Consider the following 14881-nt stretch of genomic DNA (forward strand, 5'->3'; position numbering starts at 1 on the left):
AAAAATTTTTTGAAATTTTACAATTTTTTGTACAAAAAAACCCTTTCGTTTTTTCTTGCTTTCATAAAATGTAACTGTTTTTTCTCGCCTTTCTATCACCAAGAAGAAAAAACAATCCCCACATCTTACTTTTTTTTTTTGGTTGATTAATAAAAAACAAAATTATTTGATTTAAAAAAAAAAATTTTCAATTACAAAACAAAAATGCATTCCAAATTCTAAAAATTAAAGCATTCTTTTTCCCAAAACATTCCTTCATTTAGCATCATCATCATCATCATCATAACCCGTTCAATTTGTTGATAAACGATTTTGAAACAAAAAATTTAGCCACCTCCTTTCTTTTTTCCCGTGTTTGTTGGATTTTTTTTTCTTCTTTCTTACCTTACTTTCTTTCGGGTTTCGGGTTTGTGTTATCTAACAAACAACAACAACAATGCGAACAAAAAAAACGGTCTACGATGGTAGGAGGAGTTACCTGTTGATAGATGTGAATGGATGTAACTAAAAGAAGAAAAAAAATGTTGAAAATTTTTTTCTTTATTGACATTTTTTTTTTTGCATTGTTTTTCATTTTCGTTTGTTGTGGTGGGTAGAATTGTTTAGCTTTTTTTTCTGGCTTGTTTGTTGACGCCTTCAGGGGATGTGGTCCATGATAGTAATGAAAAAAAAATTATTTCATTGGATGCAACAACAAAAAAAAACAAAGTCATAACTGTTGAATCTAAAGCAAAAAAAAAAATTGCGAAAAAAATGTGGGATAACGGGATTCAGAAAAGATCAAAAAAAACAAAATTGTTTCATTCACATTCGAATATTCCGATAGTTCATACCTGATTTGAAGTTTTTTGTTCAATTTTTTTTTCTATTTGTGAAATTTTTTTCTATTTGGCCAAGTTTTTTTTGGATTGATTGATTTTTTTTTTTTTGATCATCGGTTATCAACTGTTTTCCATAAACGATGCTCGATTGCGAAATTCAGGTAAGTTTTGTTTCTTTTTTTGTTTTTTTGCTTGTTTTTCATTTCATTTGAATTCATTTTGTTCTGTTATGTTGTTGTTTTGACATCAAAACCATAATTGTTTTTGTTTCAAATCATAACCATTTACCCTTGAAAACTAATGATGAAGGTTATGTTTTCATAAATAAATAACAATTCTGGGATCATATTACTTTCAAACAAAAATTGATTGTTCGGAAATCCTTTTTTTTTCACTGTTTTGTTTAACTTTTGGATCATCATTTATGATCTATATATTATAAATCTGTTCGCGTTTATATGCTTGAGAACGTTTCGAGATTTTTTTGATTCACACTTTTTTTGCGTAATATTTGTTGATTATTTGACTTTGATCGATTAGATATGGATGGTTTTCTTTTCTTTTATTCTTTTTTTAAATCTTGAACGTTCGGTTCAAATGAGGATTGTCAATATATAATAAAGGTGAATGAGAGAAAATACATCGTTTTAACCTTTTACATTGAACGACAATGATGATGATGACATAATGGAATGTTGTCACTTTGCTTTTTTAAAAAAAATGTTTTGTCGATCATAATCGATCATAAAAAAAATCGTAAATGTCATAAATGTTTTTCTGTTTGTTTCGGATATACAATTAATTGCACGAAACAATGGCAATGACTTCAATTGAATCATTCATCGTGAAATTGATTTTTTTTTGCTTCTCTTTTTTTTGCAAATATTGAAAAATTTCGTGCAATCAAATTTGGTGGTTAAATCTGAAATCGATTATATAATAATGACGATAAGTGAATTTGATGATTATTGTTATTTTTTGTTTTGTTTTAATCATTACCAAAATAATCATTAATGATTAGTTTGTTGTTAATTGAATCAAGAAAAATTGTTCTGTTTTGGACCGTTAAATTCAATCTTGGAGAAGAATATTCGAATGTAAAATATTAGGTGATGATTATAATTTTTCTTTTTTACAATTTTATTCCGAAATGGTTCGTTGATTTTCAATTTTCAAACTTTGTTTTGATTGATACGCTTGTATACGGATGATAATCATTTTGTTAATTCCTAATTGATTGATCGGTCGATTGATCGGGCTATATTCTTTAAATCAAATATGTGATTTTTTTTATTGAAAATCAATAATGATAGGCTACCCATTTTATATTGTTTTTTTTGAAAATAATCATTGGTTGACAATTTGAAGCTAGTTTTCTTTTCTTTATTTGATTCAATATTTTGTTTGGCAAACAATCAAACCAATAAAAAAAAAAATAAATGCTGGACAATTGAACATTGAGAATTGAAAATTGTTTAGATTGTTCACACTCATTTGATAGTATTTTGTTGTTGTTGTTGTTGTTGTTATTGTTGATTTTATTGAAAATCAATAAATTCAAATTGAAAATGACAATATGATGATATTGATGATCATTAAATTAACCACTTATTGTTGTTGTTGTTGTTGTTTTCGGATCGTAAATAATCGATAGTCGTCATCAATGAAGCGAATACAGGAAAACAATTCTTTCATTCTATTTCGATCCAACCTATTTCGATTGTCGAATGTGGAATTTGTTCATTAATGGCTGATTTGATTCGAATTTGTTTTGTTCAAATGATATATGAGAGAAGAGAAAGAAAACAAAGATTTAATTCATTAAAATTTTTATTAAATTTAAATTGATTGACAATAACAACAACAACAAAAAAAATCGGTAATTGTCATCTTGTTTTTGAATTAAAATTTGTTTATTTATTTTGTTTTGTTATCTTTTGTTATATGATCAAATCAATTGATCGTAACTGAATCGTATCCAATTTGTTTGTTTTTTCTGGTGAATTTTTATGATCTTGTTTTACAAATTTTGTTTGTTTGTTTGGTTTAAAATTATTCATTTTCTCACACACAAACACATATATTTTTCTTTCTATAGAAAGCCTTACTTTGGCCATCAACCGGATCATCAAATAATTTATCAACAACAGCTACATCGGAAAATTCTCCTTCTTCTTATCATCATCATCATTATTATTCATCATCAAATCATTCATATCATACGAATGAAATTAATGGTAAAATTTTGTTATTTATTTAAATTTTTTCCAAATGAAAAATTAATTTTTGAATTTTTCAACCAAATGAAAATGAAAAGGGTCCAATCGTTCGATTCCAATAAAATCGAATGCTACTACTAAAACTACCAGTACAGCAGAAGCTGCAGCAGCGGTAGCAGCAGCCGCTGCTGCTAAAAGTTCCGATCTTATTCGATGGATGTCAGTAATGTCGTCCTCGGTCATATCGGCAGCTACAGCAACAACAACAACCAGCGTTGATGACATTAGCACGAATAACAACAATAACAACAACAACAACAACAGTCCAACACAGCATCACTATCAACAACAACACCCAAATCGACATAAAATTAATACAAATTTTGGATCATCATCTTCATCTCCACCACCATTATCATCATCAACATCATCATCATCAATAACATCATCAACATCACCACAAAATATATCGCCATTATATGCTCGTGGTTCATCATGGAATAGTGGCGGTGGTTGTATTGATTGGCCTGTTTCGAATCATGCTCATCAATTCAATTCACAAAATTCTAATAATCGTTCATCATTATCAACATTGAAATCGAATAATTTATTGATTCAACAACAACAAACGGCATTATTGACAAAAAGATTGACAGGTAAGTGTTTTTTTTTGCTAAAATCAAATGACAATGGCTATATATCGAAAAATACCATGTGAGTGTGAGTAAATGTGTGTATGTTTGTGTGTTGAAGTGTGGTGTGAATGCTGAACGTTATTTTTTTGAAAAAAATATCATCATACCATACCATTGTATTGCCGCATGATCGTGATTTGATCATAAAATCAAAACAAAAATTATTTTTTTTTTGATTTCTTCAGTGTTTGTAATCAAAAGTTGATTCTCCATTCATTCTGTATTAGTTTATTATAATTTATATTGCATTGGATCAAACCAAAGCAAGGCGAAAAAAGAATTGAGAAAAATAGTTATAATATTTTCAGTTTTTCAAAAAAAAATTGTTCAAGTTTTTTGATAAAAATGATTTCCATTGAAAAACAATTGAATGGCTATTTAAAAATAAAATATTGAGTTTTTTCATAAAAATGATTATCATTGATGATTGACGGTGTTAGCTAACTTGGTTGTAGCCTTGGTTATCTCATATTGCACATGCATACACAGGTGCCTTCTAATGTGGTTGATCAATATTTAATTCTCGAAATTCATTTTTGAATTAATTGTTAAATTAAAATATGTTCAATAATGATTGATGCCAGTTGATGCAATATAAATTAATGATTATTTGGTGATGATGATGAAGTGGGGGAGGAAGAGATTAAAATGAAATACAATCTTTCGATATGATTGGATGAATTGAATTGAAAAAGGTTTATCTTTCTCTCTCCATCTTCGTAATTATTGTCACGAAGAAATTTTTTCATTTTTTTTGTTCCCTTTTGTTAAATGGTGTGAAAAATCAAGGCAGGGGCAAATGACCAGTTTCAAAAAAAGAAAAAAAATTAAAAACTGGGAGGGAAATTTTTTTTTCTCAATATGCGCACTCAAGTATCGCACACATAATAATAGTTTGTTTTTATTTGTTGTTGTTGGTTATTGTTGTTGTAATATTTGTCAAAAAAAAAAATCCAATTTATAAATACACGCCTTTTTTCGAAACTATAGCTTTTATATAAATTCACAATGAAATGTTTAGCTCCGCCTTTTTAGATTTTTTTTTGTTTTTGTTCTTTATTTGTTATCACTTAATTCGATTAATTTGATTGGAATTTAGTCAAAAAAAAATTGTTTAGAATCTATTTAAAAAAATAGAAAAAGAATAAAATTCATTCAATGAATATTTTCATAGTTTGAAGGTCAGTTTTAGAATTACAAAACAAAAAATTGTCCTTGTTATATCGTTTTCAATTTGCAAAATGTGCCGGAAATTTTATAAAATTTAAATTCCGAAAATTTTTCCCAAATTATCACAAGAATTACATGAATGATTTCGAATTGAAAACATTGAAAATTTCTTTATTTTCTTATTTGTTTTAATTGCTAATATTGGCAAATATAGACAAATGAAACGATTAACGAAAAAAAGTGTTCAATCAATACGAGAATTAATTCTTTATTTGTACCACTAGGTCGATGATATCGATGTACCGCGTGTATGATGCTTACCGTTTTTTTCGTTTATCCAATGTGAAAGGGTTTTTTTCAAGGTGACTTAGAGGATGAGAAACAAAATAATACGATATGTTGTGCAATCATTATGAACTTTGTGTATGTGTGTTGGTAACATTTGGATAAACTAAAGGACGAATGGAAAGGACACGACCAACGAAAAAAAAGGGCAAGGACCTTTTTTGCTAATAAAAAAAACTATGATGGCGGATGTCAACGGTGTACTTTGTAAGTGTTTGCATGAACTTTTCCAAGCTTATTGGTTGTTTGGAAAAAAAGAAGACGTTAATTTTTGAAAAAAATTGATGTTTCATATCGAAATGCGGATATTTTTACGAGACAAAAAGAAATTTTTTGTTTCTAAATATTATTTCAGCTTTATTTGATTAAGTATTTTTTGTCCGATAATGACAAAGTGGTAATTGTTTTACGAAGTCCCTGTTCATTTTGATTTTTTTTTGAGAATTTTTCAATATTTTTTTCTCTAAAATTTGGCCGCAACCATTATTCATTAAACATTAACCATATTATTATCATTGAATCTTATATTTCAAAAAAAAACCAAAATCGTTTCACATTCTGGATCATTCACATTAACATAACAATTTTTTTTTTTGAATTCAACAATTTGAACATCTAGCAATTAATTTTTTTTCCAAAGGTTCTAGTAGCATTAATCAACGATGATGATGTGATGGGATAAATGAATTTTTTTTTTTTTTTTGAAATTTTTTTTATTTAGTCCAAATGGAACAAAAAAAAATTCTTTTTGTTGTTGTCCGATTTTTTTCCTACTTTGCATATAATACACATTATTATTATGTGTATATTTAAAAATTATTATTATACAAGTGCACATTCCAATGCACATATTGACTGTGTTTGAAAACTTTATTTATGAAAAAAAAACTGAACTACCAAAACGATGTTCATTGACTGACTATCATCGTTTTTTTTCTCGAAGGATTAAATTGTATGTATAATATGGTCAATTCTTTAAACAGAGTTTTCTGATTTTTTTTTGCATTGTGTGTTTGTGTGCATCGTTTTTTCTCTGGAACGAAAATTGTATTTTTCTTTTTTTTGTTTTCTGGTGTTGTTGTTGTTGTTGACGAAGACCACAATGATGATGATAATAATATTTGATCATTTAATATTTTGGTGGACTAACAAATCTTTATCGTTGTTGTTGTTGTTGTTGTTGTTATTCTGATTTTGTATTGACATTTTGAAAGATTTTCGGTGCAAAAAAACAAAATTTCGACCAAATGACCATTATGAATGTTGAAGATGATGATTCATCAAAGATAATGATGATGATGACAGCTGCGGCGACAAAAGCAGTTTCGTCGACAACGATGACAACGATGGATTCATTTCTAAATCCATCTGCTTTCTTACCACAAACATCTTTACAATTACAATCAACGTCTTTATCGATTATCAATAATAATGTTGATAATTTGTGCAATAATAATACGATTGATATAATCAACTATGGTGATCGATTGATTAGTGATGATAATTTTATCGATTCATCATCATCATCATCATCATCAATACCATTACTCAATGATCAAGTTTATATAAATAATAATAATATTGATTATCGAAATTCAACGACGAATCAATTGCAACAGCAGAATCTACCGCCAGTGATATCATTGTTTAAATTGAAAAATTTTATTCATCAACCAAATTTTAAAAATTTATTAAATACAAATATTGATAATAATGATAATGATCATAGTCAAAATCATAAGGGATATATCAGTTTATTAGATTCGGGTGTGCTGAATGAATGTGCAAATCATTTTATATTTAACATTTATCAATGATTGATTGATTGATAATTATAATTTTTTTTTGTTTTTTTTTCATTTTTCTCAGGAACTTCCAACGGAACATTAGTGAATGAAACAAATCCAATTATAAACAATGAAAACGATTCTATAAACAATACAAATTCTGGATTTGTTTATGGTAATAATAATTCATCATCATCATCATCACCATCAGAAAACAATTCAATACGTTTGAATCGACAACATTTCAATGATAATAATTCATCATTGTCAACATCATCGACAAAAGTTGGACAAATTCTAACAAGTTTAGCCAATAATTGTGTTGATCATCAACAATCATCTTTAAAATTTTCATCATCAACATCGAATCAATTTGAATCAAATCATTCTCATTCAATTAATAATAATAATCAACATCAAACAAATTTAAATGAAAATCATCTAAATAATTTTCATCATAATCATCAACATGGCTCATTGGCAACAAATGGCCATATAAATTCATTTAATCGAAAATATCAATGTAAAATGTGTCCGCAGGTATGTTTTTTTTGCTTGCATGAAATGCATGGTAAACTTGATTTGATTGGTTTCAACTTGCATAGAGAATATCATTTTTTTTGAAATTCGGAAAACTTTTCTTCCTTATTTTTAACCGTTGATATTGATGAAAAATATTTTTCGAAGAAAAAAGAAATTGACAACAAGGAAAATATAGAAATAATAAACATTATCAAAAGAAAAAAATCTTCTAATATTGATTCCAAGAAAATCATCCAAAACCTTGGTTGTTTTGATTGATTTTTTTTATTAAAAATTTGATTACACAAAAAACAGAATGATATAATTAATCATAAATCATAAATGATAATTTTTATTATTAGAATAGAAACAGTGTAACAGTGAAAAAAATAATCAAGGAGATGAAGTAATCAAACACTTTTTTGTTTTAAATCTTAAACTGAAACAAACAGAACAAGGGATGTATTGATTTTTTTTGTTGATTATTTGTTGCAAATTTAGTAATGATGTCAATGTGTGTGTGTGTGAGAGAGAGAGAAAGAGTGTATGTTGATGATGATAATTCCAATCGAATGCGGTAATGATCATTCGATCCATCATCATCAACAACAACTGTTGATTATAGCCATTGGTGATGATGGCCAATCACCATCAAATTTAACTCGTCCATTAAATAATCAATCAATCAATCATACATAAATTATCGATGATAGTACTTTACATATCATTATCCTTGATTCATTGATCATTTTTCTGGTTGGATTGAAAATTTTTCTTTGCGAAAAATTTCGTATTTGTATTTATTAGTCAAAAATTAAAACAGTATGAAACAGATGGATCATCCTCATAAAAGTGTTGTTGCTGTTATTGTTAGCCATTCTCCATCATCATCAACAATTGTTACACCTAAAGCATCAGTAATAAATGTTATTATTGGTCAAAAGAATTAGATTAATTAAATTAATTTTTTCGAATTTATTCAAAATTATTAATTGAATTCATTTTTTGTTTTTTTTCTCTTTCACTTTTAAAAAAAAAAAGATTTTCTATTCAAAAGCCGACATGCAATTACATACACAGGTACATATGCGTGAAACAAAACCATATAAATGTACACAATGTACAAAAACATTCGCCAATTCATCATACCTATCACAACATAGCCGAATTCATTTGGGTATCAAACCGTATCATTGTGAATTATGTCAAAGAAAATTCACCCAATTATCCCATCTACAACAACATGAACGTACTCATACAGGTGATAAACCGTATAAATGTCGTTATGGAAATTGTACAAAAGCATTTTCACAATTATCGAATCTACAATCACATTCACGTTCACATCAAACGGATAAACCATTTAAATGTAATAGCTGTTATAAATGTTTTACTGATGAATCGGCACTTTTGGATCATATTCCAAAACATAAAGATTCAAAACATTTGAAGACGCATATTTGTCAATATTGTGGTAAATCATATACACAGGAAAGCTATCTACAAAAACATTTGCAAAAACATACGGATCGAATGTCATCTGTTGGTGGTGGTGGTGGTAATAGTAGTAGTTCCGGTTTGGTAGTTGCAACTAAACGAAATTTATCAACATCGGCTCATCATCATCAAATTCATCAACAACAACAACAACAAATTCAACAACATTCCCATCAACAACAACATGGTGATAATTCAACGGCAGCAGCAACTTCTTCCACCATACATTTGATAGATAATAATAATATTCATTATTGGTCGAAATCAAATCCATTAGAATGTAACATTAATTCAACACAATTATCGTCGCAAAATGTTAATCGTCAACAAAATCATTGCGTTATACCTGCATCAGCATTTGATCCATCATCATCAACTATTTATTTGAACAATAGTGGTCTGGATTTACAGATGATTGCAAATAACACTAATAAATTAAGTACTAATTCGGCTGCTGCGACAACATTTTCATTACCACAAAATTCTATAAATTCAGCCAATAATCAAGCTTTACGAATGACTTCTTATTTGTCTGCATATGAGCCATTAAATTTTCCAAATAAAATTTCCGGTATGGATACAATAACAGGAATGGTTGTAGCAACGACAAATGCTAGCGGTAGCGGAAATATTCACACGGGTAAAAAATCATCAGCTACATCAATCGTAACTAATTTATCATCATTAGATAAGAATTCTGCTGTTAATCAAACAATTGCATTTCCAAATCAATTGATTGCATTAAATCAGATACGTAATTATGCATCGATGCCAATTACATCAACATCAAACATTGTTGGAACTATTGTTGGTAATGAACAACAACAACATCCGATCTCATTGAAAGAATCAACCGATTAACAACAACTATAATTATGACAACAACAAACGCCATCCCTTATTAATCAATTAATTAATGTAATCGACAATGTTCAGTGTGTCTGTGATTCATCTTTAAATACCACTATCAATGTTTCATCAACAATTATTATCATCATCATATTGCTTCCATAAAAAATTCAGAAAATAATTAATATCAATCAAATCGCTAGATTCATTTATAATAATATCGATGAAAAAATAGCAACTAATTAATAATTTTTGATGTGTGTGTGTGTGTGTGTATCATCAAAATCTAGATATCATTGCGATTTCAATTATTTTTCAACAAGTTATAACGTTCAACAAGTCAAGAAAACTAGAAAAAATTGACAGTGAAAATTCTCATCGAAAATACGATATATCTAAATTAGGTGGCCATGAATCTAATCTAATTATAATGTATGTGTGTGCGAATTATTTAAATACATTGAAATAAATAGGAAAAAACAAAAACAAAAAAAAATTGATAAGTGTGGATCAAAGATTTATATCCCTCACCCATAACAGAAATTTTTTTATTATTATTATCAAATATGGATCAATGTCCTTGTTTATTTGGTTACATTTTCTTTTCTCTTTCACACTCATTCACTCACATTTTTCAAATAATACAAAAACGAAACATTGTTATTGTCAAATTATTTTTCATTTCCCAATATTTGAATTGATTTTTCAGATACAAATTTATCAATGAATAAACCACCATCAAAATAACAACGACGAAAAAAAAACAGATGACATATAAACCAAAAATTGAAAATGTAACACAAACACACATACCACGTACACGCAAACAATCTATTTTTATATTTTCTTTTTTTTTGGCTAAAATTATATATATGATCAGAATGAAGATCATAATTTATACGCCCACATGAATACACAAAAACACATATACCCAATTGAACTAATAATTTTATAACAACAACAACAAAATAATGATTTATACATTATTAACCCCCCAGTATGAAAAGAAAATCATTTATTTAAATCGATTGAAATTTTTTTCATTTCAATAATAGCCAATAGTCGATATATCAATAATTTGTTCATGAATGATGATCAATGATCCAATAATAGCTCAATTTTTGAATGGACAAAATACACAACAATAATCTTTTTTCTTTTTCTTTTTTTTTAATTTAACATTCATTTTTTTCATCATTTAATTAATTAATTACTGATCATCATCATCATCAATAATTTCGTATTACATTGTTTTCATAAACACACATTTATATATTTACAAATTAATAATAATCTTAACACAACATATAAAGCTTACACATTTTTTTTTCGTATAATTATCATTTTCTCTTCCTACTCCTTGAATCTTTGAAATTGTATGGCGGTAAGGTTGATTGGAATATTTTTTTTTCTTAAAAAATTATCAATTATATTAAAAAAATAAAATAAATAAATTTAATCATTTTTCTTCTGGTTTTTTTTTTTGATTGAATTCGTATGCGCATATTTTGTTTTTTGTTTTTTTTGAATTTAACGCGAAAAAAAAGCCTGATCTTTTGGCATTGCCAATACCTGCCATGCCTGACATCATGTTTTTTTTTGTATCCAAGGCTTTTCTTTTTGTTGATCATTTCGGTGAGAAAAAAAAGGAATCAATTGCATTTGATAATCACTAGATGGTGGTATGATCATCCAAATGGATCAACTTAATTGTATGCTGCTACTATTTTTTTTTGGAATCTTTTTGTCGTCTCCTCATCCTCATCCCATTTTGTATTTTTGTTTTTGGATTTTTGGGATTTTTTGTTCTTTCGTTGTTGTTGCTACATTTGTAGCCATTGATAAACATTGTCAACGAGCAAACGGCCAACATTAAGTAGTGGTATAAAAATATTCGCAAGATCTGAACGCCTTTTTTTCACATTTTTCACCCTCACTTTGTCGTTCTGTCCATCCATCCGTTGGCGGTGTCTGCCATAGTATTTTTTTATTCTCGTTATGTGTGATGTATGTATGTATGGTATGTCTATGAACTATTCATTGATTGAATTTTTGTGAATTTTTTTCAGGTGTCTTTTGTTTTTATTTATATTTTTTTTTCGAGAGGGAAATAATTTTTTATTAAAATTTTTAATTATTGAATTAAAATATCAATCATCGATAGATCTGATCTGTTCTTCCTTATAAATTATACGAAACGATTTTAGCCATTATTGATCCAACAACAACGATTGATTGGACAAAACAAAACAAAAAATGTCATTATCACCAGCAACAGCAGCCGCATTATCACAAGCTGGAAAGAAGCCACATTTTTGTGCAGAATGCCGGAAATCATTTTCATCCGTTCACCAATTGGCGCAACATAATCGTGTTCATTCGGGTGAAAAACCATACGACTGTGGTTATTGTGAACGAAAATTTAAACAATTAAGCCATCTCCAACAACATACACGTTTACATACGGGTGAACGTCCATATAAATGTGATTGTGGCCGATCATTCATCCAATTATCGAATCTACAGCAACATATGAAAACACACGAGGATTCATCATCTGTATCCAGTAAAGATATTGATAAGAATTTTTTCTGTCCACATTGTGGAAAAGGTTTTAAAGGACAGAATTCTCTGTTCCATCATCAAACCAAGGTTTGTTTAAAATTTGTTGCGAAATGTTTTTGTTGAAATTAATCAAATTTATTGTTTTATGCTTGTAGAAACATGCTGACCTGGTGAATCCTACGCAAATCGTAGGTAACTTGAATCAAAATCCAAACTTCTTTTCAACTAAATGACATTATTTAATCGTATTCATCCCATTTCCATTCGATCCGATTCCACAATTCCATTTTAAAATTATTCTTATTGTATATTGTAATACATTTGTATCATAACAAAATCATTGTTATTATTATTATGATCATCATTTGAAAACATACAGAAAAACAATTAGGAGTAACCGTTGGTATTGTAAATCAGCAAATCAATTCGATTCAACAGCAGCAACAACAACCACAACAAATAACGCAGCCAATAACTCAGAGTATCCTAACATTTACGTGCCAACTTTGTAGTAAAATCTTTTTGGATGAAACGTCTTTCAAAAAACATTTTGAGATTAATCATCAACATCGTCAAGCAGAATCATTATCATCATCTTCATCAACATCATCGAATGCAACAAATTCATCAACGGGATCAGCGGTAGCATTGGCCACCACTACAGCAATGACAACAGCTATTACATTATGGCCATGCAGTATATGTTCCATCGTTTTTGCAAATGAATATAGTAAGTTTTGAATTACTAATATTCAATGCAATTGGATTAATTGATTTTTTTTTCAAAGGTCTTTTAACACACTTTGAGCAAATGAAATTCGACCCTAAACATCAGAAAGATACTCAACATATTGTTCTACAAACATTGAAACAGCAGCATCAGCAGAATAATCTTCAGCAGCAACAACAAAATCAAAAAATTAAAGAAGAAAATTATGAGGATGAAATTGCTTTGAATTTAAACGATATTCTCATGACAAGTTTGATAACGAACGGGATCGAACTTGAAACTCCGGTAACGACTGCAACAACAGTGGCTGCTTCAACTTCGACTTCTACCAATCAAATTGTATCAGCCAATATGATTGCACAAAATATGCTGGATAATCTAAGTCAACCGACAAATGGACAGACAGGAAACGGTGCTACAACACCAAATCAGCAACAGCGATTTCAAAATGGCACTACTCCAAAGGCTGTTAAATCTTCCGCTTCATCCTTGAAAGCAACAACAGCGACTTCATCATCAAATACTGTCAATAATAATTCGAATGTTAATAATAATTCTACATATTGGACCTGAAAAAATACGATTTCTTTTCAATCTGATTGAGTGGCCCAATTTAAAACCATCGCATCATTAGTGAACACTCAATAATGAGTTGGATAATCGATCATTATTTAATAACTAATATGCTATTAATTCGATTTAATCACTGTATGTTGTCTCTTCCCCATTTAATCACAAAATTTTCAATGATTCTCAATACATTTTTTTTGTAAATTCAATCTTCATTTTCATTCTCATTCATCATGGTCTCGAACGCCAAAGAGCAATCGCTTAATATTACAAAAAAAAACAAATCACACAATGAAAACACTGAGGATCGTATTAAAATGTATGTACGAAAAATAGGAATATTACTCCATTTACATCAACATTATGATCTAAAATCTTTGTATACTTAAAAATTTTGTCATTATTTAATCATCAACACTTTCATATTCATTAGTCATTACAAACATTCATCACTACATCGATCATATCGATTTAAAAGAATCATGAAAAAAAATCCATTAATAATGGTTTCCATTCTAATCTATTCTAATATATCTGTAATAATATCCTTGATAACTTTTTTTTTAAAAAAAAATTCCAAAATCTTTAATATTTGGTTTGTATAGACTTTGGTTATAAATTTCCAATCTTTGTCAAAAAAAATTGAGCATTTGTTTTTTATCTTCTTTTTTCCAAATAATTTTTTTTACTATGCTCATAGCTGTGATATATCATCAAACAAACGTACAGAACAAAAAAAAAGGAAAAAATTCAACGACAAAGAACGGAAATGAACCTAGTCGAACAAGTATCAAATGTTTCGAATTATTTTGGCTTTTTTTAGTTGTTTTAATGTTAACACTCCGGCCATTACTGGTCTAGACAAAAAACAAACAACAAAAACTTTGAATCCAATACAAAAATTTCAATAAAACAAACATCTTTGCAGACCAATGACACATATACACACACAAACACACATGGATAGCTTGAATTTGAAAATAAATTTTTTTTTACATTTCTTAAAAAAATTTTGGTGCATGATTTTTTGTTGTTTTTTCGCTTTGGATTTCTTTTTCCTTTTCACCGATGCTGAAAATTATATTCGATTATATAGGCCGTATCTGGTAGA

The 14881-nt window shown here is 28.3% G+C and overlaps 2 protein-coding genes and 1 long non-coding RNA gene across 5 annotated transcripts; 2 read left to right on the forward strand and 1 right to left on the reverse strand.

The window, feature by feature from the left end:
* Positions 1–524: 524 nt before the first annotated feature.
* On the reverse strand, positions 525–1090 carry LOC142646388 (uncharacterized). Its single transcript, XR_012847342.1, has 2 exons — positions 834–1090; positions 525–724 (listed from the first exon to the last, which is right to left on the reverse strand). It is a non-coding gene; the product is annotated as an uncharacterized LOC142646388 (long non-coding RNA).
* On the forward strand, positions 947–11372 carry LOC113797870 (uncharacterized). 2 transcript variants are annotated; one of them, XM_027348323.2, is made up of 5 exons: positions 947–982; positions 2920–3058; positions 3139–3696; positions 7120–7577; positions 8601–11372. In XM_027348323.2, exons 1-5 carry the CDS (start codon positions 962–964, stop codon positions 9915–9917), a joined length of 2493 nt encoding a protein of 830 aa, XP_027204124.2. In that variant the 5' UTR covers positions 947–961; the 3' UTR covers positions 9918–11372. The 2 variants fall into 2 exon arrangements, with proteins under 2 accessions (XP_027204124.2, XP_075681260.1); XM_075825145.1 differs by lacking the exons at positions 947–982; positions 2920–3058; positions 3139–3696 and adding an exon at positions 6518–7017.
* Positions 11373–11812: 440 nt separating this feature from the next.
* Positions 11813–14780, forward strand: LOC142646385 (uncharacterized). Of its 2 annotated transcripts, XM_075825150.1 has the most exons (5): positions 11813–11925; positions 12070–12557; positions 12626–12662; positions 12850–13200; positions 13259–14780. In XM_075825150.1, exons 2-5 carry the CDS (start codon positions 12162–12164, stop codon positions 13771–13773), a joined length of 1299 nt encoding a protein of 432 aa, XP_075681265.1. In that variant the 5' UTR covers positions 11813–11925; positions 12070–12161; the 3' UTR covers positions 13774–14780. The 2 variants fall into 2 exon arrangements, with proteins under 2 accessions (XP_075681265.1, XP_075681264.1); XM_075825149.1 differs by lacking the exon at positions 11813–11925 and having other exon boundaries at positions 11941–12557.
* The last annotated feature ends 101 nt before the right edge of the window (positions 14781–14881 follow it).

Source organism: Dermatophagoides pteronyssinus, unplaced genomic scaffold, assembly GCF_027571235.1.
Source record: "Dermatophagoides pteronyssinus isolate colony J.1.1.1.1 unplaced genomic scaffold, Derpt_VIB-CSIC_2022.12 sq0003, whole genome shotgun sequence".
Taxonomy (NCBI): Eukaryota; Metazoa; Arthropoda; class Arachnida; order Sarcoptiformes; family Pyroglyphidae; genus Dermatophagoides; species Dermatophagoides pteronyssinus.